The following is a 23277-nucleotide window of genomic DNA, read 5'->3' on the forward strand; positions in this document are numbered from 1 at the left end:
AGCTCCAATCAAAAGACAACACCATCCTCTTGGCTTTGCTGATGTCCTCTGATGGCTTGGCTGTCTCGATCAGCATTGAACGCTTGCTTCTAACACCCAATCCCATCAGTTGGACATGGCCTGGGACTCTTGGAGAAACAACTCTAATGATGTTGATCTTCATTAGCAAGACTGTGACGTGACTGAAGGTGATGTAAATGAAGCTGTAGCTTGCTTTAAAAAAGTTTCAGTAGTTTAGAGAAGGACCAGTCTTGAAGCAAACAAATCCTATAGGAACATTGGTCAAGCTGTGAATCATCAGCCAGTTGTAAGTAAATTAACCCTTTAACGCCGAAAGGGTATAATAAAAATCATCTCCCATATGCCGAGGGGGTCTCGGAGTGAGCGCCGAAGCGGAAAAAATATTATTTTCAAAAACTCACAGCGTGCTTAGTTTTCAAGATTAAGAGTTCATTTTTGGCTCCTTTTTTGTCATTGCCTGAAGTTTAGTATGCAACCATCAGAAATGCAAAAAAATATCATTATCATATATAAATAATGCGATATATGATAGCGCGAAAACAAAATTTCATATATAATTGTTTTCAAATCGCGCTGTGAGCAAAACGGATAAAGATAATGAGTTAATTTTTGTTGTTGTATTTTACAGTAAATTGCGATCATTTTGGTATATAACACATTGTAAAACGATCAAAGCAACACAGAGAAAATATTATCACAAAATGATGCATGAATTCGTAACGCGCGGACGTAAACATTTTTTTTTTTCAAAAATTCACCATAAATCTAAATATTGTTCTAGAGACTTCCAATTTGTTTCAAAATTAAGATACATGATTGAATACTACTATATGTAAGAGTTTTAGCTTAAAATTGCAGTTTTCGACCATTTCGGATGAGTTAAAGTTTACCGAATGTCTAATTTTTTATATATTTTTTTATGCAAATATTTCAAAAATGAGAAAAGCTACAACCTTTAATTATTTCTTTTGTATTCTACATAAAATTGTGCACATTTTCATATATAAAACTCTATGAAACGCCTAATATGAAACGGAACAAATATTACGAGAATGCGACGTACGCATTTCGGAGATTTGCGGCGGAGAATCCGCGCGCGGAGGGAAGGAAAGTTTTTTTTAAATTCACCATAAATCTAAATATTGTGCAAGAGAAATTGAATTTGTTTCAAAATTAAGATAAATGACTGAATATTACTAGACTGTAAGAGTTTTAGCTTACATTTGCGTTTTTCGACCATTTCGATAGTCAAAGTTGACCAAACGTGGTTTTTTTTCTATTTATCGTGATTTATATGCAAATATTTCGAAAAGGAGTAAAGCTACAACCTTCAATTAATTATTATTGTATTCTACAGGAAATTACGCACATTTTCACATATAAAACTTCGGAAGAGTTACAGCGCGGACCTAAGGAAAATGTTTTTTTTTCATAAATTCGCCATAAATCGAAATATTGTGCAAGAGACTTCCAATTTGTTGCAAAATGAAGGTAAATAATTGAATATTACTAGAATATAAGAGTTTTAGCTTACAATTGCGTTTTTCGACCATTTCGGTAGAGTCAAACTTGACCGAAGGTTGAAATTTTGGCACCTATCGTTATTTATATGAAAATATTTCAAAACTGATAAAAGCTACAACCATGGGTTGTTTTTAGTTGTATTGCGCATGAAAATGCCCACATTTCCATATATAATACTCCATGTAACGGCTAATTTAAAATGGTGCAAACATTACGACAATCGCACGAAAAAATTTATGATTTTTTCGGAAGAGTTACCGCGCGGACGTAAGGAAAAAGTTTTTTCATAAATTCACCGTAAATCGAAATATTGTGCTAGAGACTTCCAATTTGTTGCAAAATGAAGGTAAATGATGGAATATTACTAGAATATAAGAGTTTTAGCTTCAAATTGCGTTTTTCGACCATTTCGGTAGTCAAAGTTGACTGAAGGTTGAAATTTTGGCACATCGTTATTTATATGAATATATTTCAAAACTGATAAAAGCTACAATCATGAGTATTTTTTGTTGTATTCTACATGAAATTGCGCACATTTTCAAATATAATACTCCATGTAACGGTTAATTTAAAATGGTGCTAAAATTATGTCAATGTAACGAAATAATTTCTGAGATGTGTCACTGATACTTTTTAGTGCGATAAGAAAGAAATTCGCGCTTGCGCGCCTGCGTAACGATTGTAAACAAAACAACGCCTTGATCCGTGAGCTCCCAGCATCCCCCAAGGCGCGTGATTCAAAAGTTTTTGGCTGGTAGGCCTATAAGTATTTTTCCGTGAATTTTTAAAAAAACTTTTTATATCGACGTACCATACGTCCAATCGGCACCCGACAGAATTTATGTCAACGTTTAATACGTCCAATCGGCGTTAAAGGGTATATTGACTGGTTGGGTTGTCCAGAGTCAAGTTGCCCAAAGTTATGTAGCTAAGAGTTCACGGTCACTGCCTCTATCTCAGTCACAACCCTGGTTACATTCACAGTTACTGTCTTGACCACAGGTAGTCCTGACTTCTGTCATAGTCAAGACTAAAGTAGGAAGAGTTGGGCTCACAGCCTGACAGCAGTTAGCATCACAGCTGATATTTCCTGCTAGATGCCACTTTGAAAGAGGTCTCATTCAAAATTCTTTGAAATGCCTGGCTGTGAACCTCTAGTTGGGTTGTGACTGGTATCAGGCCATCTGGATAAGGTGAGAGATGACAAATGGGGGTCATGAGTGGGATTCTTCAACCCTCAGCTGCTGTAAGTTAGCCTGTATTGGAAATTGCATGGCAATGACAGTCCCATGGACTGAATGCCTCAAATGCTGCTGCATTAAGTCTTCCAGCAGGATATCTGAGATACTTAATTGGCAACAAGAATTATTGACAGGGATCAGGGAGGTAAGCTAATCAGAAGTGAGGAAGGAGACTGGGGCCAGATGGGGTAATGGGCAGAATTGGCAGATTCAAGGCTGAAGCAGGAAGACTTGGGTTCACAGTCCTGACAGCAGTTGGCATCACAGCTGATATCTCTTACTAGATGCCACTTTGAAAATTCTTTGAAATGCCTGACTGTGAAACTGGCACTTCATGGGCTGGTGACTGGGTATGGCTCAGCTAGATGGGGTTGCCACTGGGCAGTAAGCTGCAGCACCTTCCAAAAACAAATGGGTCTTCACAGCTACAAAGGAAGAAGAAAAACTCTGCTGCTGACTTGGACATTGAAGCTTTAGGCTCTGAAACAGATTTTTACAGCAGCTTTTGTTGCCTATCTCATCTTATACACTAACTTTTGAAGAAATACAAAACTGATCAGGCAATCAATCATGACACGTCTTACATGTAAAGTTACCTTGGAAGTATGGCAGGATTTACCTAGCAAAACTTTACACATCTTAGGAGACAAAGTAATGCAAAGAACACAGAAAATAAACAAAATATAACACACAAAAAGCACTAGATGACAGAAGGATCCAAGGCCTTTGGCAAGAGAAACATAGAGTACACAAGGCAGCATAATAATGAAGCACATACAAACTGGATTATAGGTGATAAGAATAAAGAAATCAGTATATGATCTTAAAATCACTATAAGAGTGAAATCTTTTAGTCAGAAATAATTACATGCAGTATATACAGATGTAACTGATGCACTCAAAGATGCATTACAAATCATTAATGCTTGGAAGTGCTTGCACAGAACAAAAAGAGACGAGTATAAATTCAGTAAAACAAAATTACCAGATTTACCCTAAAATACCTAATAGTACATACTATTGAAAAAGCTTGTAGAAGAAAAGACAGTCACATTATCCTTCTCTTGTAGGCTAGTACAATAAAGAAAAGCCAAAGTGAACTGATTGTGACTAAGAGCCTACCACTTAGTGAATGATGGCTGCCTGTAAGCCCAAGTGGCACATGTTCCATACTACTATTGGTGTTCCCTTGTTTGTAAGATAAAAGATTATAGAAACTGAGGAGAAATGCAGACCATGAATATGGCTATAATTTATAAGTGATAGGGTTGTGATAAAAATTTTTTTTTATCAGATTTGGAAACCTCATTTTTTTCCATCCTTTGCTCATGACCACAATAATGTCACTGCTGTACATAATTGGATGGTCAGTTTGGTAGCCTTTTTTTAAGTTTCAGAGGTAAACTGAAGGCAAGCATGATTTCTCAAGAATTCTCTTTTATATTTTTAATTTATAGATAACAAATAATATCCACTTGCCAAACTGGTTTGCTTTTCTCACAGAGTATAGTATCAAACTTAAAACATTCATTAGCTTTAACAGTAGTCACCTCTTCTTATCAACCATAAGAAATTCTCTTGCTTTAATAGTTGTGTCTTTTTTTCATATCAACCTTTTATCCATTCAGGTGTTGTCTTATATAGTTGTGTTGGGTATTAAACTCTATGCAGCCTAAATTGTAATACTGAAGACATAAAACGAACATTCACTGATTCACTTTGAAATGTTTTTATTTATTTATATTTATTTACTGTAATTGAATGCTAGTCTTGATTCTGCCCTTAGGGATGAAAATATTTTGTTTTCCTTTTATTATTGTTGGAATTTACAAACTTACTTTGCAGAAATTATATTTCCTGCCATTGCTATGTACTGGTAGCTTATATATCCATCCACGCTCTCAGGCACATACTAGAGTCATTTAGGTTGTCTTTCTGTTGTTCACCAAAATTTTATAAGGCAAAATCAACAGGTGCTCTCCTGTATACTGGTAATTGTACTCATATTTGCCCATTCTCTCTCTCTCTGAAGAACTTAATTACGTCTGATGTTCCCCAGGCATTTGATAGGATCTGGTAGTCATCACAGCCATAGTTCAGTCTTATAGGTAGCTTGACTCTTTTCAGTCTATAAACTCATTTCAAGTACCTTATAACATTAGTCTGTTTCTGTTCTCTCACACAACATTTTCCCTCTTTCCTTTAATTGTACTCCTCCAAATCCCATTTAGTCCTCTCCATCCATGTGCTGATGAATCTGCAAATCATTATATATTCTTTTCAGCCTTCCGAAAAGGGCGGGCACAATTTGTCTCAATGCTCGTAGGGTCACTTTCCTTCATATCTGTTGTAAGCTCTTACCTTCACAATAATGTTTTAGACTCTGGAAACTAAACTACGTACACAGCTTTATCAATGTTTTGAACTTGTAAGTGATTCCTTTAGTAAAATGTTTTGGAAGGATCAAATCAAGGCTAAATTTACCTCTAAGGTCAGCACTTCACAGAGATTTTTCAGCTTTGCATGGCATGTACTTGTCCTCCTTGGGTGAGGTGTCCTCACATCTGAGGTGACTCTTTGTACTTTTCTTGAAAAAAATAATGAAAGGCTTGCTATCTGATAAATGATCCAGATTTTTCTTTTAATTTGGATTAACTTCAGTAGCATTAAAAGATCACTGTCCTCTACTCATTCTGTAAGTATAATTTTGGACATAACTTTTAAGAATAGCTTGACTGTATGCTGTGTCCACTTCTTAGCCTCATAGGCTGTTCGGTCCCATATGAGGCAGTTGTGAGCTCATGATTCAACCTGCTTAGTCACTCTCCATACCACTCAGTTTTTTTTTTTTTTAATTCTGTGCCATCTCCTATATTCATTTAATCTTTTAACCTTTGAGGTAAGATCATTAACAAATCTTGTTACAAAGGTCAATCTTGATTTTGGTAGTTTTATCTACTGGGGTGAATTCACATTACAAAAATGAGGGGCTGTTCTAAATTTGGAAATTATTGTATGATGCGTAATATGCTTCAGCAGCATATTATTTCATGCATTCTTTCCATATGACCAGACCATCTCAAAATACACTGATCCATTTTTTCACCTACAATGACATTTTTTACCAAATCTACATGTCCCCACATTTCTCATCCTGTAAATTCTTTTCATTTTACTGTACCATGCAAACAGTTCATCTCAACAGTGTTAGTAACTTTTCTATTTTTACATTCAACAACCTTACCACTTCAATGCAGGAGAGTTGGCTCAACAACCCTTTCATACATTCCCAATTTAGCTTCCATAAACATTCCCATTCTTATGGCCACAACTGCAGCCATCCTAGCTTCAACCACTCACCTTTTCTCTCACCCTGTTATCATCCATTATACTTATTCCCAAATATCTCTACCAGTCAGTGGCTTCCATCCTTCCAATTCCCAAATATCTCTACCAGTCAGTGGCTTCCACCCTCCAATTCCCAAATATCCTCTACCAGTCTGGCTCCATCCTTCCCAAATTCCCAAATACTCCTACCAGTTCAGTGGCTTCCATCCTTCCAATTCCCAAATATCTCTACCAGTCAGTGGCTTCCATCCTTCCAATTCCCAAATATCTCTACCAGTCAGTGGCTTCCATCTTCCATTCCAATTATCTCTCCAAATCATGGCTTCCATCCTTCCAATTCTCAAATATCTCTACCAGTCAGTGACTTCCATTGTTCCACCGTTTGTGCAAACATTCATCACTGCCTTTTCCTTGCTCTTGCCCATAGTTACTCACAGCTTTCTCTTCTTGGAAACTTTCAGACTCCTTCACTAGTTTATGTATTTCTCTTCAGTATCATCAGTCACTGCTGTGTCATCAGCAAATATCAACATTCTATATTCCAGTCATGACTCATTTTCTTATCCCACACTTTTGTTCCTACACCAGGTTTCCTTTCTCTGACCTTTTTCATCAGTCCATCCAGAAGGATACTAAACGGCCATAATATATCCACATGTCAGAACCACTTTTGCACCAAATGAATCACTCTCAAGTCTACATGTTTTAGCACACATTTGGCTTCCAGAGTAAAATCATGTTTTAAGTGCTGTCCACATCTTATCTATAACAGTCCCCGGTTAACGGCAGGAGTTCCTGTCTCGGCCAAGCACCAATAAACAAAAATTGTCAATAATTGGAACATCACAGTAATTATGGTAATATAATAGCGTTTACGATGCTAAAAGTACTGATAAACTGCTTACTGCTGCCAATAAACCGCTTACCGGTGCTGGAAATCGCCTACTGACGCCGATAAACTGTCTACCAAAACTTGTAACTGCCTACCGATGCCAGTAAACTGCTTAACAGTTCCAAAAATCGCTTACTGGCGTTGGATATCATTTACCGACACTAATAAACCGTTTACCAACGCCAATAACTGCCTATCAACGCCGATAAACTGCTTACTTCACTGAAAATTGCTTACCAGCGTCAAAAATCTGGTTAACAACGTCATTAGCCAAGCCAAGCACTGTTAAACTAAAACACTGTTAACCAATACTGCCGATAAGTGGGGACTTCCGCATGATATTTTTAAAATAATCCTCACTGCTTTGTTAATGATTCTCTTGAAATATTTTCATAGGTCCAAGTATTCCAGGTACTAGTATAGGTTTCTCAAATACTTCTAAACTTCTCACATAACTTTTTAATGAACATTTCACAGCCTCATATTCTTGCTTAACTTTTTCATAAAAAACATTTTTCAGAATCTTACATTCTCACTTAACTTTTCATAACACGCTGATGATTGTATATACAAAACTGATGACTGTTAACAAACTGTAACACATGTCGATAATCTGTAATTGAATAGTTTTGAAAATTAAATTAACCTTATTACAGTAATTTTGTCGGATATAATAGTATAGTATTTTTGTAATTATGTACATACTCTATACTGTCTATAGTACTTCATGTATTTCATCCATAATACTTGTGTCTTTGTTACAAAATAGGTGAGTACTCCAGACTTTCTTTTGACTGTTCCTTTACTTTTAAATCCCCCATCCAGTTTTCTTTTATGTGACTAGTAATTAGGAGGTAGCAGGTAAGTAAAGCAGTCAGCTGTGTACAATGGTTCATCACATGAAACATTACTCTTTCAGGAAACTGAAGGGTTTCGATCAATGCCTGGTGGGACACCTCACCCACGTCCCCCTGCTGAAGAGTGGAGTGACATACCTCTTAGCCAAAATGGGTGAGTGTTTGTAAAAGGTTGAAATTTTATCTTGCTAAAATTAAATTATACCCCTTTTCTGTATAATTAACAAAAACAAATATTTCGTGTATGATTGAGAAATGAACAAGCAAAATAAGAATAGTACCAATCACAATATTTAAAAATGATTGAGAGAAATCTATAAATAGAAGGTGAGAGATAATAAAAGTAACAGGGGAGAGGATTATGAAGTCAGAATGTGGTTTTTCTTTGGGTATAATTACTCTGGATTTCTTTGCTTGTTCCTAACAAGCAAGGAAATGTAAAGCAGTAAGGAATTATTAGTAGAATTGCTTGGAAAATATCTTTTATATGATTCTGGACAGAGCACATAGGTTTATTTGAGTAGCAAGCACCCCTTAATTTAAGGGAAAGTGGTAAGATCTGCAGCGCTTAATTTAAGTGGGGTCGCTATCACCCAAGATTTCTGTACCTTTGTAACCTGAAAATGCTTAGGGTATGTTGCATCAAGTAACACTCAGTACATTTTCACACCTCTGGAAGAAAATTGCACTGTAAATTGACAGTAGGTAATTTACAATACAGTTGTCATTTGAGCCCTTAGAATAGGCAGTTTAAAAATTCTTGAAGAATGCTTTTCTATTTATTGCAGTTACATTCCTGAAGGATACTAGTCTTATAGTGGTTTTACCTTTCAGTGTTTTCATTTTTATGACGTTTTTGCACATGGAAAAAGCCAAGATGCAAGGAAGCCGATCACCTTATAGTACAGTGCACCCTAACTTTTATGTGAAAATAGGTTCCAGAACCTGCCGTGGAAATACAACAATCCCCTCTAAAAATGCTTATAACAGCCAAATACCCAGTACCCCTTAAACTAAAATGCTACAACTGTCTGTTTTAACATTTTACTGCTTAATTTGATATTTAAAACAAAAATATACCTCAAATTATCAAACTAAAACAATTTAATATAATTTCAAATAAAAATACACCCCAAACCATCAACTCAAAACACCCGAAGTAACCTTACATAAGAGTACTCTCCTACCGCTGTTACTAAGTAGGCTATATACAATTTAAAATGTCTACAACTGCCTATTTTAACAGTTCATCTCTAAACTTGACATTTCAAACAAAAATATACCTCAAAATATCATCCCAGAACACCCTAATATCATTTCAAAGTAATGTTGCAAAATTATGTACCAGCTGAGAACTGTTATTCTTAAGTATCCCCTACCAATCAGACGCACGTTTTCGTTGGCCTACATAGCTATGCACATCGTTTTGTGCCTACATTTTATGTATATTGATATTTTTCAGTGTAGTAGGATTATTTTGATTGAGATACGGTTCATACATCTACATTTAACATAAAAAAAATGATTTACTACTGTAAGTTCTTCATAAAAAAATGATTTACTACAGTAAGTTCTTGGTTTACGTCAGTGTGGTTAGTTCTTGCCATCTCCCATAAATTTAATTTAAAAATTTAAAACTCTCTCCTTCTCTCCTCCTCTCTTCCTCTCAAAAAAGTCTCTCTCTCTCTCGTCTCTCTCTCTCTCTCTCACTCCTCTCTCTCTCTCTCTCTCTCTCAGTATACATATAGTAATCTAAAGAGAAAACTAGAGAGATAGAATATGGGTATACGCTATATTACATTGGGTCATGAGAGGGAAGAAATGGATTTGGAGTTATAGTAAGTCACAACTGGAAGGAAAAAGTGCTAGAAGAAAAGAGAGTAAATGATAGTCTTGAAGATACCATTTATAATAGGGGACAAGGTAAAACATATAATATCAGCATACGCTTCCCAGATGGGGTGCCAAGAACAAGAGAAAGAATTATTTAGACGAGAGTTTGAGGCTGCCATTAGAGCAGTGAAAGAGGAGGAGAAACTGATAATAGGAGCTGATATGAATGGCAGGGTGGGAAAGAGAAGAGATGAGTATGAGGAGGTACATGGAGGCCATGGGTTTGGAATTAGAAATGAAGATGGGGATTATTTATTGGAGATGGCTCAGAGTTTTGAATTGGCCAGTATGAACACATGGTCTCAAAAGTTGGATAAGCACTTGATACGTTATGACAGTGGAAGAGTGCAGAGCCAAATAGATTACATCCTGGTTAGAGGAGCCGACAAAAGCAATTTGACAAACTGCAAAGTGATCTTGGGAGAAGCATGTGTTAACAGCATAGGTAGGTTGGTGATGGGTTTTAAAATAAGAGGTAGGAAACCCAAGAAGAGAAAGAGAAGATCTAGAATTAAGATTTTGGGCCTTAAAGGAGAAAAGGGGGGCCAATTTAGGAGAACTGTGAGAGAGATGTCTGGAAAGGGGGAACGTAGAATTTGGACAGGGTAACAGAGTGGAAAATATCTGGGCAGACATGAGAGAAATATGTCAGGGGGAAGCAGATCGAGATACTGGTGGGAAGAACCAGTGGATATGGAGTGTCGAGAGGAGATAAGTGATGGTGGAATGGACAGGTGCAAGAATCAATTAAAAGAAAATCAAAATCATTTAAGGACTGGAAAGTAAGGCATGCACATGGTGCAGAGGTAAGGTACAGAGGAGAGGAAAGAGAGGCGAGGAGGGTAGGTATGATTTGTAAAGACCGGGAAATAGCAGTATTGATTCATGAGAGGAAGAGGGATGGTGGATGGCATCTCCATAGTAAGACAGCTACAAGAAAAGAGGTTAGAGGGAAACCAGGAGCTCTATTGTGCATTTATAGACCTAGAGAAAGCATATGATAGAATACCAAGAAAAGTGATGTTTTTGTGTTTAAGGAAAAGGAAGGTCCCACAAAAGTTGGTTAGGCTGGTCAAGATGATATCTAAAAGAACAAGCACAAAAGTGATAACAACAGTTGGGGAAACAGAAAACTTTGAAGTTAGTGTTGGATTACACCAGGGGTCAGTATTAAGCCCATTTTTGTTTGTGCTGGTCATGGATGTTTTGAGTGAAGAGATCAGGAATGAAGAGCTGTGGGAGTTGTTGTACACTGATGATCTGGTGATTACTGTTGAAAATAAGGACTCACAGAGAAGGGTTGGAGAGTGGCAGGAGTCTCTAGAAAGGGGTGGCTTGAAGGTGAATGTGAATAAAACAGAGGTTTTGGTGAACAGTAGGGAAGATAGAGACAGAATAGTAATACAAGAAAGAAGAGGCTCGATTATAAAACAGGCAGAAAAGTTTAAATACTTAATATCTACTTTAAGCCAAGAGGGGGGATGTGAGGCTGAAGTTGACAGTAGGATAAAAGCTGCATGGGGGAAGTGGAGAGAGGCAGCTGGAGTGTTATGTGATAAGAAAATGCCAATTAAGCTAAAAGTCAAGGTATGTACCATAGTGATTAGACCAGTGTTAATGTGTGGAGCAGAAATATGGGCGCTAAGAAGAAAAGAAATAAAGCTTGAGAGAACAGAGATGAGAATGCTGAGGTGGATTGTGAGAATAGCACTGCTTCAGAGATTGGAAAATTACAGAGGTGATAAGAGAGTCACGATTGAGATGGTATGGGCATGTGTTGAGGGTGGATGACGAGGAGAGAGGGAAGAGGGCTTGGGAGGAACCTGTTAGAGGAAGATGATCGAGAGGGAGACAGAGAATTAGATGGTGAGATAAAGTGAAGCTAGATGTGGAGAGAAGAGGTTTGGTGAGGATTATGCCTTTGAAAGAAGGCAGTGAAGAAGGCGTATCAGGCAACCAACCCCTTAATGTAGGGATAACTGTGGGAAAAAAGAAGACTTTAAAGAGTAAACACAGCAAAATATTTATAACATTATTTCACAGAATTCATTTACGTATAATGCATTGATGTAACCACCATGAAAACATTTAAAATCTCTCCGAATTTCTTATGTTGGCAACTTAAAACCTCAAGGCTTCAGTATTGTAGCAATTTTTCTGTGATGACGTATTATTCTCTCTCTCTCTCTCTCTCTCTCTCTCTCTCTCTCTCTCAATGAAATATGAATTACTGTATACAAACTTTTATGTACAAAATTAAAATTAATAATTTAAATAGCAAAATACTTTCTTACAGCGACTAAATAATTCTTTCGTAACAGCGTCACCAGTTGATTCGCAGAGAGTAAATAAACAACAAAAATACAATTTGATTACTGTATTTTGCTTTATCTATACATTAATATTACAGTAGGGTACTGTAATGAGTACAGTAAATAATTTTTTAACATAAATGCACTAGTATTCATTCACGAAATATATAGTTTTGTGCTGCAGCCATAACAAGAAAGATCTCTCTCTCTCTCTCTCTCTCTCTCTCTCTGAATCAGTATACTACTTATCCTTTAATAAAAAAAAAAATAAAATAAAAACAGCAGCAAAATATCAATGAAACATTATTGCACTTTCAGGATCCATTTATATTGTGGTTAGACTCGGATGTAAAAACCACAGTTTTCTCTCTCTCTCTCTCTCTCTCTCTCTCTCTCTCTCTCTCTCTCTCTCTCTCTCTCTCTCTCTCTCATATTTTAATGAAAAAATTCGTTAATTAGTGAATACATTGTTGCTCTACGAAAAAAAAGGAAATTAGTGACAATTTCAGAGCTACTGCCCAAAGAAAAATCCACAAATTAGTGAAAGTTCCCCGTGGAAAAGTGAATAATGTATTCCACAAAAATCCGCGTGAAAGCGGACCGTGGAAAAGTGAATAATGGAAATGTGAAGTGCGCAAAATGGGGGGGGGGGCACGCTGTAATTTATTCATGGAGCGTTTGATTGGCGATCAGGTAATCACTGGGATATTTGAGATCTGTTAAGTCCATTCATAAAAAATATAATGCCATTTTGATTTTTCATTTTTATTTGGATTTTTATTTTGATGATCTGTCGATGGTACCAGCAACTGAAGTTTCCTAATTAGGCCAATTACATTTCTAAATTAGAGATGGAAAATGGCCAAAGTTGTTTTAAGAAACTGGAGGACATGATTAATAATATATAATTTCTTTTGTACCTTGAATTAGACCTTGAAAAATGAACAAACTACACTTTAATCAGATTTTAATTTATACAAATATTTATAATCCCTATTATGCAATGATCATTAATTTTATCACACATTTTACTAGTATGTGACTTGATACAGTATAACATTAATAAAACCTGAATTTATATTTTCCATCCTGTTAACACTGAGTTACAAAGGCTGGAAAGTAAATCTAAGTTAATGATATAAATTAAAACTTCAAATTTAGTGTTTAGGCAACAGGATTTCTCTCCCCAGGTAAAATGCTTCTCAACAGATCATACACTACAGTCCTGCCATTTTGGTAGTGCCCATTTATATGAGATGTTGCTCTTTAATTAGTGCTTTTGGCATTGCTAAGTAGACAATTCCAAACGTATTTTTATTGCATCAATTTTACCCCACCTTATTGGTTTTTGTTCATACCTTGTCTCTTGTTTTGCCTCTTATAGTTGTTTAAGTTCTTTAACTTTGCCTAACCCCAGTTTTCACATCTCATTTATGAACAAATCCCTTTTGGCCAGCCTTAGGGTCAGAGTCCAGAAATATGGCTCCTAAGTCTGGCTTAATTACCACCATTAATTATAGCAGTTCCCCCTGCTAATTAGTATTTTGAATTTATGTCAAAAACTAAACCAAGTAATATTAAAAGAACTCATTTCGTTGGAATTTAGCGAATTGCCATTGCAAGACTCACCAGTATCACTAAGGAATGCCAACATTGCTGACAAACAGTCTAAGGAAGATCTGAAAAGAGCCTTGAAATGTCAGAAGAGCGACATACCTGAAAAAATGGCTCTTTCGGCTAAGCGCAGGTAATGGAAGCTATTATGTAATGGAAATGGTGGCTTAGTTGTAAAACTAGTCTTTTAGTTTCAAATAACATCTCAAAATTTACACAGAATAGGACTTGTGTTAAATGAAACTGTACTTCATGCTTAGAGGAGTAGTCATAAAGTAAACACAGGAAAGTCTCCTTATACCCTTGTAAGTTTAATCTCATAGGCTAAGTTTTCGAAAGTAAAAAAATTTTAACTCGGTCGTCAAGTCAGACTACATTCAGTAATATCATTAAATGTAATTACTGCCAGCATAACTTTTTTTAATGTATGCTTACAACTACCCAGAGCTAGATTTTATATTACCTCCTCTTTCAAATACAGAAAATATACTTTGTAAACAGGAGAGTATAAATTGTATTCATAGTGATGGTTGACCTGCTCATATTGAAAACTTTAAGGTTTTCATTGTCTGATTAAATCCTTGCCAAATTGAATGCAACATTAGATTTTTATTGTTCATAGATGCTAGATCTCATTTCAGCTGAGATTATTATTTATGATAATAACTTGCGTATGATTATGTATTTTATTATAACTTTAGGTTGATTATGTATTTTATTACAAGTAGATGCAGTATGCATAATACTCTCAGAAATTAAGCAAGACTGAACATTTTTTTATGAAAATGCAATAGTAGGACATGAAATGGTAAAAGGGATGTTTATAAATGCTGTATAGCTTAATGACAGGAGTGATTTGTGAAATTTATTGGATTGCCTGTTTTTCTTATTCTTCTAAATGGTGATGGGTTAGTAATTCTGAAGAAGTAAGATGTTTTGGGCATGTGGTTGCTTTTGTAATTAGTCTATAAACTGGGCCCTCTTTTAAGGTGATGGAGGAAAAACTGGTGGTTATATTCACCTTGTTCTTTACCCTTCTTCTCTTGTGTTGCCTGACTCCATTCCAGTTTTTTTATTTATGGACACTGTTTTTTTTTATTTTTTAAAGATTAAGTCAGCTTAGCTGAGATTGTAGTAGAGTTTGCAGATATCTTTTTTTGAACTTGAACATCATTTTTTAATACTTTTTAAATTTACGCGTTTTAGCTATTGAATATTGTACACGGCTGTTATGCATCACTTTACCCAAATATGAATTGCTGTCCTACAAATTAAGTTAGGTATTGTACGAAGAAGTGGTATAAAATTTGTTTTTATGATATCCTAGTCAATGTTCATCCTCAATGGAGTTATACTTTTAGGGTTCCATAAGGCAATCCAGTTAACCTCAAAGAATTCTCTTGTAGTTGATCTCAGCCAGAATATAAAGGACCCAGGAGAAGAGGGCTCTATTTCCTTCCACAGCAACTACCTTGGTTTTCCCATCATCCTACCATCCTACTCACACATTTGTGCCAACAGCGTGTATGTCGGCTGTTTTCCCGTTACTCTCTGATCTGTCCCAGAGTTCAGTTAGCACTAAGTTTTACTCCAAAAAATCTGTCATAGCAATAAATTTAAGTACTGTATATAGTTTTTAGACCCAGTGAGTTCTATAAATTTTAACAGGTTGGTTTATACTTATTAAAATTAGTTGCCAATAGTTCTCCTGTGAAGTGAGAAGTAATTGCATTCGCTGTTTTATAATATCTAACAAAGCAATAATTAGCAATGCAATAATATTAGACAATTTTGGTATTGAAACTCATTAGTAGTCAAGAACATTTTTAAACCTTGATTGTGACGTTACAAGTTTTTAGAAAAGTTGTTGTGATGTTTGTTTTTTCCTATGGGAATATTAAAATTACCTTTTTGTTATTTTGCTTTGTAAAAAAAAATTAAATTCTTAGAGGGATACTGATTTTATATAAATTGGGTATGATAATTCCATAGTTATGTACCAACTAATATAGCCTCTAACCTTTTTACCTGGTTCTTGGGAATAGACTAGGTAATCAAAGGATAAAATATAAAGAAATACATTGTATGGGTTTCCATTTAGTTTTGTCATAATTGAGTTTGGAAACATTTGTGAGTAAATCCTTTGAAGCAATGTTATTGTAGTAACTGAAGTAATATTTTAAAACATTATTACTAGTATTTTATGGATATGACCCATTGATCATGATATGTAACATATTACTGTGGATTCATACTTGTGGCCATGTCACCCTGTTTTAATTTGAAGTGTTTGCTGCCTAAACAGTGATCTACTAGGGGTAGCTAACACTAGGGTGTTTTCATAAACATTAGTTCCTTTTATCACTACTGAGTTGCTTAATCTGTTTTTAGCCTTTGGAGATGGCTCATAACTGCCTGCCATGAGTCAGCCCATGAGGAATACTAAGAAGGATTTGGTTGATTCCCAGACATGTGTGAAATATGCAACATGCTCTTGGCAGTAAGTTTAAATGGTGAAAGAGCTCAATTTAAGATGTCTCTAAGTCACAGGTTTCATTAGGAGCGGAAGGAGGAGACCACATTGTTCCAGCAGAACTCTGGCAGTGTGTGTTTCCATTCCTCACCAAGCAGAATCCACGTTTGGACCAATACTCCAAAAAGTCTTTTCCTGTGGGAGATGTTACTAATAACCAACAGGAAGTGGATATAGCCACTGATATTTTCCTTCTGAATCTGGAAAATCTAGGGAACAGTCTTCTGCTTTACAATCAGACATCAAAGGGGGCCTGATAGGGTCCAACCAGTGATAAGTCTGCCTTGGCTCAATTTGTTCCTGCAGGCTTCCCTGATTGGGAAATTCCACTTGCTGCACTTTCAGAATTCTGGGAGGAAATCATGAACAGTATCAGGGATGTCCTTGCTACTGAGCTTCAGTATATCAGAGATGCTATTTATGATTCCCAAGGGGAATTCATATCTGTCCTGAATATGGAATTGGATGAGATTTGTAATAATTTTTCATCCTTTAAACTAAAGGATAGAGAGGCTGCACAATCGTTCCAGGCAGATTGGTTTCCTCTCCAAAATATTTAGCTTTGTCATGGGAACAGAGTAATAAAAATTCAAACCCAAAATGAAGTTGAATTAGTTTCCTGGATCCCCACTGAAATCAGAACGTAGTAAGAGACATCCTACTCACTCCTAGAGCTCTGACTGGTAACAAGGATGTGACCAGGTTGGGCTAGAAAACCAACATCTGCCCTGAGAATGATACTGATAACCCTTTGCAAGTTACCTCAAGCATCCATTCACCAGATGGAAAATACCTCACTAATGAAAGAAAACTGTGATTGAGGTTGATCATGTAGAAATTTGGGGCAAAGCAGCCTTTCCCCATATTGAATGGTATTTGGTCCTCTTTCAGTAGGAATTTAGAAACTGCCAAAGAAGATGGTTATTCTTCCCATTAATATAGCAGTGAAAGCCATAGAAGCAACCTTTATTCCTTAACTTTAATGGAAAATATAACACAACAATAACTTTTAATAACCAGTACCCTCTTCAAGAGACACCATCCTTCTGTCTCTTCACTTTTGAAACGATTGATAGTGTGAAGACAGAATTTCAGAATTTTGTGTTGACAGGGAAATGAAAGTTTATGGCAGAAATAGTAAAGTCATTTGTCTCTGCCATCCCACTATCTGATAGTTGTGCAAAGGAGTGGGCAACACTTGTCCTTCCTTATGAGAGGAAACAGCTCCCAATGGACTTTGGTACCAGGCAATTTTGGACACCTATGATAAAAATCTCAGACGAGACAGCCATGCCTGAACTTCGTACTAGGCTCCACCGCCTCAGCATTATAAAAAGACCTTCCAGAGTTTCTAGAACACTGTTGGCTGCAGTAGTCAAAACATTTACGCAGACCCTGTGGGGTGCACTCTATGACTTTCAGGAGTGTTGCATTAAAGCTTGAAAGGAAGTACTAGTGAACTCCAACATTTCACTCTCCAATTTAATCTCCCTATTACATTCTTCCCCCTTGTATCAAGACCTTTTTGAAGAGTCTGTTGTCGGACAACGCACTGAACGAGCTTGACCATAGAACTGCAAAATATACACTCTTCTTTGAAAAGTGGATTCAGGGAAGGAATACTTTTGAAAGTTCCTCTTCCTTAGTTTAAGAAAAATCAGTATGAATCAGAGCCATACAAGACTCCAGTCATTACTGGCTGTTGGCCTGGAAAACAAGATGGTTCACTATGACAATGATGCTACACTTGGGGGTGTCGTAAAGTCACCACTTATTAGAAATGAAGCTGCCTTTAGTCTCAATTGGGACATGGAGTGGATTAGCGAATGGTGTAGTTGGTGGGGTATGAGGCTGAACTCCAGTAAAATGAAAACACTATTAATTAGCAAATGTCGTACAGATTCTTCACCCCATCCTTCCATCCATGTCGATGGGTGTCTGCTGAATGAGTCTGATGCTTTAACAATTCTAGGTGTAACTTCTGAATCACATCTTACTTTTGAGAAACATCTAATGAAAATGTCAGCAAATGCAGCAAGAAAATTAGTTGTCGTACAAAAGGCCTCTTTTATTTATAACAGTGATAAAATCAATGCAACCTTATTTGGGCCATTTGTCCTTCCTTCACCGGAATACTCTTCTCCGGTATGGATGTTTGTTATTCCCAGAGATTGATCTCTTTTAGATAGAATGGTTCCTGGTGGTAGGTTTGTTTCCTAATAATAGCAGTTATGACTTTGACCATCGACAGATGATGGTTTCTTGTTTGTCAATTTTTCATAAGTTGTATTCTAACAGCGATCTTTCACATTCACTATTGATCCCTGATCCCCTTTTCCTACTGAGTGAATGTGCCTCGCTGTAGAACTTGTCAGTCCCAGAGGTCCTTTATTTCTCACACAACTGGACTGTGGATCATTCTCCCTGAGTATGGCTTGCCCTTGCAACTCCAAAAGTTCAAACAGAGTCAGTGCATTAACACCCTAATACTATTCTCTTTGCATTTTAATACATTTTTTATCTGTTTATTAATTTATTGATTTAGGGGCTTTTTTTTGACAAGCAAGATCTTTTCTTTCTGTATTTCCGATTACACCCTCTTACTTCTTAGTGAACATCATATTCTTTGGAAGCTTGAATTTCAAGTCAGTGGCCTCTGTGGGCTTGTTCCATATGAATAGGGTTCATCTTCTGAATAATAATAATAATAATAATAATAATAATAATAATAATAATAATAATAATAATAATAATAATAAAGTATTCCTCTAACAACAAAAGAAGGAACAACAATAGCAGCAGCACCCTTTTTGAAGCCAACTAAGGTACTAGTATCACGGAAAAGGAAAATAAACTCCCAGACTGCCTACTCGAAGCAAGGGACGAGGTGGGACCCAATATGACTCACATGGTCAGGGGTTGCCATCTAAAACCTCACTTGCAGTGGAAGTCCTTCCCTTGGGGTCACAGTACATATTATATTCAGTGGGCCAGGGTAGAGATGGTCCCCTCAAAAAAGGTTTTTCCAAAAGCTAAACTTCTTAAAGGGAGCTATTTGCCACCACTCTTCATTGTCCCCCAGGGACTCCTCCGAGCAAACGGTGACTCTTGACCTGTCAGGCTTGAACAGACACATTGTTTGTGTCAAGCTAAGGGTAACTTCTTTTGCCCAAGTACATTTGCTCATTCTGCAAGGGATTTGTACTGTCTCTATAGATCTGAAAGATGTACACTGGCACGTCCCTATTGCTGTTCCCTTCCACCCCTTCCTAGGGTTTTGCATAGGGAAGGCAACGTATGGATGCAAATTCATGCCCTTCAGGTTAAATGTTGGCCCCAAGAATCTTCTCAAAATTACCAGCAACAGTTATGCGAGAACTCAGAAAAGAAGGAATTTAACTGATGGCCTGCCTAGATGATTGGCTAATCTGGGGAGCCACCAGAGAAGAGTGCTGAGGGTGGCTGTCAAAAGACTTTAGTAAGAAAGTTTCCTAATAAATAGGAACCAGACTCGCTTTACAATAAGCAGACATTTTCTGAGGCTGGAACTTTGTTGGGATACTCTTCATGGCCAGCTGTATCTTCCCAACAGCCTCAAACCAGAATAAGGAAGGACCTTAAAAGATTCCTTGCACAACCCAGCTTCATGTGTGGATTTTTAAAATCTGTTCTACTTCAAAGATTATTTACCTAACATTGCTAGACACCTATTGCAAAAATTACGGACTTCATCTGTCCAACATCCCAGTCCAAATGGAAAATGTGGTTAGATAACCTCCGCACTGAGAGCCCAGTTGAAATCTGTTGATACAGTTTTACAGTTTATAATGTATCTTTTGAGGTCAAGTGCCGTAATATTAGTACAGCAATCATGGCATACAAGGCAATATTGTCAAAACCCTTGCTTTAGGGTTTGATTTTACAATAACAATTGTTAATTCCCATCTGCAGTCTTTGCACTGCAAAGTCCAGCTCCTGCAAGGGCAAAGCTTCCTGTTACCTGGTCCCTGATTAAGGTTCCTTGACCCACAATTCAATAGGCCCAATACAACTACAGCTCATGTGCTCCAAAAGGCAGTCTTTTGAAATGCTTTAGCACAGGAGCTCGGATTAGTGAACTGGGCTGTCTTCAACAAGGACAATGTTGTATCACTAACCCACATAGCTGACATTTACTGTTGTCTCCTCGGCCATGATTCCTGGCCAAGAATGAGGAACTTTTAAAAGGAAAATCCCCTTTTATGCTAAAGGAACTCAGTATTTCAGATAAAACATTATACCCACTTCAAACACTTAGAGGTTTACCTAGATGTCATTTTTCACAAATTTTTCTTTTGAAGAGGTCTCCAAATGTACAGGGTGGTTATTAGAGGCAGTATTCCTAAAGTCAGATCCAACTTAATTAATATAGGTAAGTCACCTTAGAACCACAAGAGATAATACATATATAGGTTCATGTGTTGCATGCTGTTCCTTATTGCCAAACCATAATGCAATAATCCCACAGAAAACCCAACATAATTAGATATGTCATACTAGAATAATACATATATAGGGTCACGTGTTGTCCCCTATTCTTTATATTGCCAAACACTAATGAGTATCTGGAATAAATAGAATGGTAGAGAAATTGTAACTATACTTTGGGCCAAAAATTTATTTGGGTTTGGATTTATTTATTAAGAGCTAAGCAATTTTGTCACCTTTCAGTTTCTTTGCAAGCTCCTTTGAGGATCAACAGCAGCTATGCTATAAAAAAAAGATTTTGACGTAGGAAACCCCTATTTTTGGTAGCAGCTGTGAGTCCTCAAACCCACCTACCTCCCCTGACAAAAAGTCATGGGGCTGGGATGAACATTGATCTTACACAGACCTGGCGTACAATGAGGAAAATTGCCAACATATGCACTGTTGTCTCATCTGTGCAAGGAAGACGAAGGGAAAACCGAGGCATTCGTTGTGTAGAAAGGAGATAGAGACCTCTTGTCCTGAGTCATATATACTCTATCACTATGCCAACAAGCTCTAATCTGGCCGAGATCAACCAAGAGAATTCTTTAGGATTGGTTGGTCCATGTCTGGAGCCCTGGGAGAACCTTAAGAGTGTAACTTCATTGAGGACACATTAAATAGGGATTTCCTATTTTAAAACCTCTAATTTGAAATACAGACAGCCATGTAAAGTACTTTCTTGTTGATGTTACTGAAATATGCTTTACATGCATTGAAGGATTACATATACGTAATACAAAAAGTTTAAATGTAAAGTGCAATTAGGAATAGTCCTCCCTGATGTTTATAAAACAAGAACTAAGAGCTGTAATTATGGGTATGATTCGTGGGACATCAAGCAGAATAGTAGTGATGTACAGGACGACATGTGCATAATTAGCTACTACTAGTGTTGATTAATTAATTTATTTTTTTATTGTCAGTAGTGTTTAGTGCAGTTGGCCCTAGTGATGCTTATCATTTTTCAGACTAAATTCTAAAAGTAGATTAATGTTAAGTATAGTTTGTTAACATATGGTACATAGTATAAATTACAAATCAAATAGTTTACCTAGGTATGATTGTAGATTGAGAAATTGTATTTTCTACATATAAATTACTGCTTGCTGTAGTTTCTGCTTCCAGTTTGAACATTACACATATTAAAGGTCCTGATGGTATGGAACTTAAATTCTTGACAGTTTTTTGGAACAATTATTAGGTGTTTCACGGTTTATTGAATGCATAAACCCCCATGGAAGAGTGACTAATGACCTTGTCTTCAATTGTGAGTCCTATGTAAAGGCTTATTTACTGCTGACAAGCTAGGATTATTACCCTCTTCCATACTATATTCTGTAATTTGCCAAGTGATATAACCATATTTTCATTACACTGTATTCAGATATATTTATAAGAGCTTCAGGTGTTATGATTTGTACTACGTACACCATGATTTAATATTACCATTGCTTGGTGTTGTTGCTAAAAACCCTGCTAGTAAGAATGTTAATGATCAACGATGTCATATACCATGCATCCACCACTGTAGGACAGTAATAATGTACAGAAAATTACCATATCAGTGACCTTTTATGAATAAAATATACTGCACATGAAACTTTCATCTTAGTGTTTCAGAATCTCAATGAAATTGAAATCCTTCCAGCAGACCTTTGTATTTACTTATACTGTAATGCTTTGTATGGGTATTGTCATTTGTTATGCGAGTTTGTGTGACTATTGGTGGTGGAATAACCTTTGCTTGTGTGCAAATTTTGCCTTCAGGTACGGAGGACAGGAACCTCTAGAAATACGTGTTGAAAAAGCAAGTGAGGACAAAACAGATGACAGGTGAGGTCCCTAGTCCTTTCACACCGTATGAATTATTTAGTTTTTGTGTTACCGCAGAATTTACTTTACACGGTAAAATAATGTTGAGCGTTGTAGCGTACTACATGAAATTTTTTTTTTTTTTCAATAAGCATTACTATAATTTTAGTTTACAAAACTTCATTTGTTTTACGTATATGCAGGGCTCCTCAGGAATGAGGACTGAAGAATAAATTTGTAGTTCATTTTGTATGCTGAGTTTTATGTTTTTTATTCATTGATTTTTTTTACCATTCAAGAATCTAAAGTAATTACTCAGCAGGCATTCACGCTTTGTTTTAATAAAATTTGACAAAGTGGACCTTTCATAATATTACTGTGTTGTCTCATGACGTGAAATAAAACTTTTCATTTCAGTGTGGACCTTGTGGATTTACCAGAAGGAGGTGAGAAGGAATTTAAAAAGGAACAGCCACCTTTTGTCAGACTTATGATTGCATGTTGGTGAGTTTCTCTTGAGGATTACTATATCATTGAGTAAGTGTGTTGTGCTTATGATTTAATATGGCAGAAATGAATACACACTGCTCACATTTATTGTTATCATAGTTATTTTTGTTGCATCATTGCCAGTGTCATCCAAAACAAACCCATTATTGTACCTTTCTTGTGTTTGTATCATAAAAAGCTCCTCTAAATCATACTATCTACAAATAAC

At 36.4% G+C, this 23277-nt stretch overlaps 1 protein-coding gene across 1 annotated transcript in view; it reads left to right on the forward strand.

The window, feature by feature from the left end:
• LOC135195072 (piezo-type mechanosensitive ion channel component-like) overlaps positions 1–23277 on the forward strand; it is a 347594-nt gene that overhangs the window by 260034 nt on the left and 64283 nt on the right. The window contains exons 38-40 of the mRNA XM_064221446.1: positions 7946–8037; positions 22515–22580; positions 22977–23063. Of these exons, the coding sequence (XP_064077516.1) occupies positions 7946–8037; positions 22515–22580; positions 22977–23063 (245 nt within the window). The remainder of the gene's footprint in view (positions 1–7945; positions 8038–22514; positions 22581–22976; positions 23064–23277) is intronic.

The sequence above is a fragment of the Macrobrachium nipponense genome, chromosome 15, assembly GCF_015104395.2.
Source record: "Macrobrachium nipponense isolate FS-2020 chromosome 15, ASM1510439v2, whole genome shotgun sequence".
Taxonomy (NCBI): Eukaryota; Metazoa; Arthropoda; class Malacostraca; order Decapoda; family Palaemonidae; genus Macrobrachium; species Macrobrachium nipponense.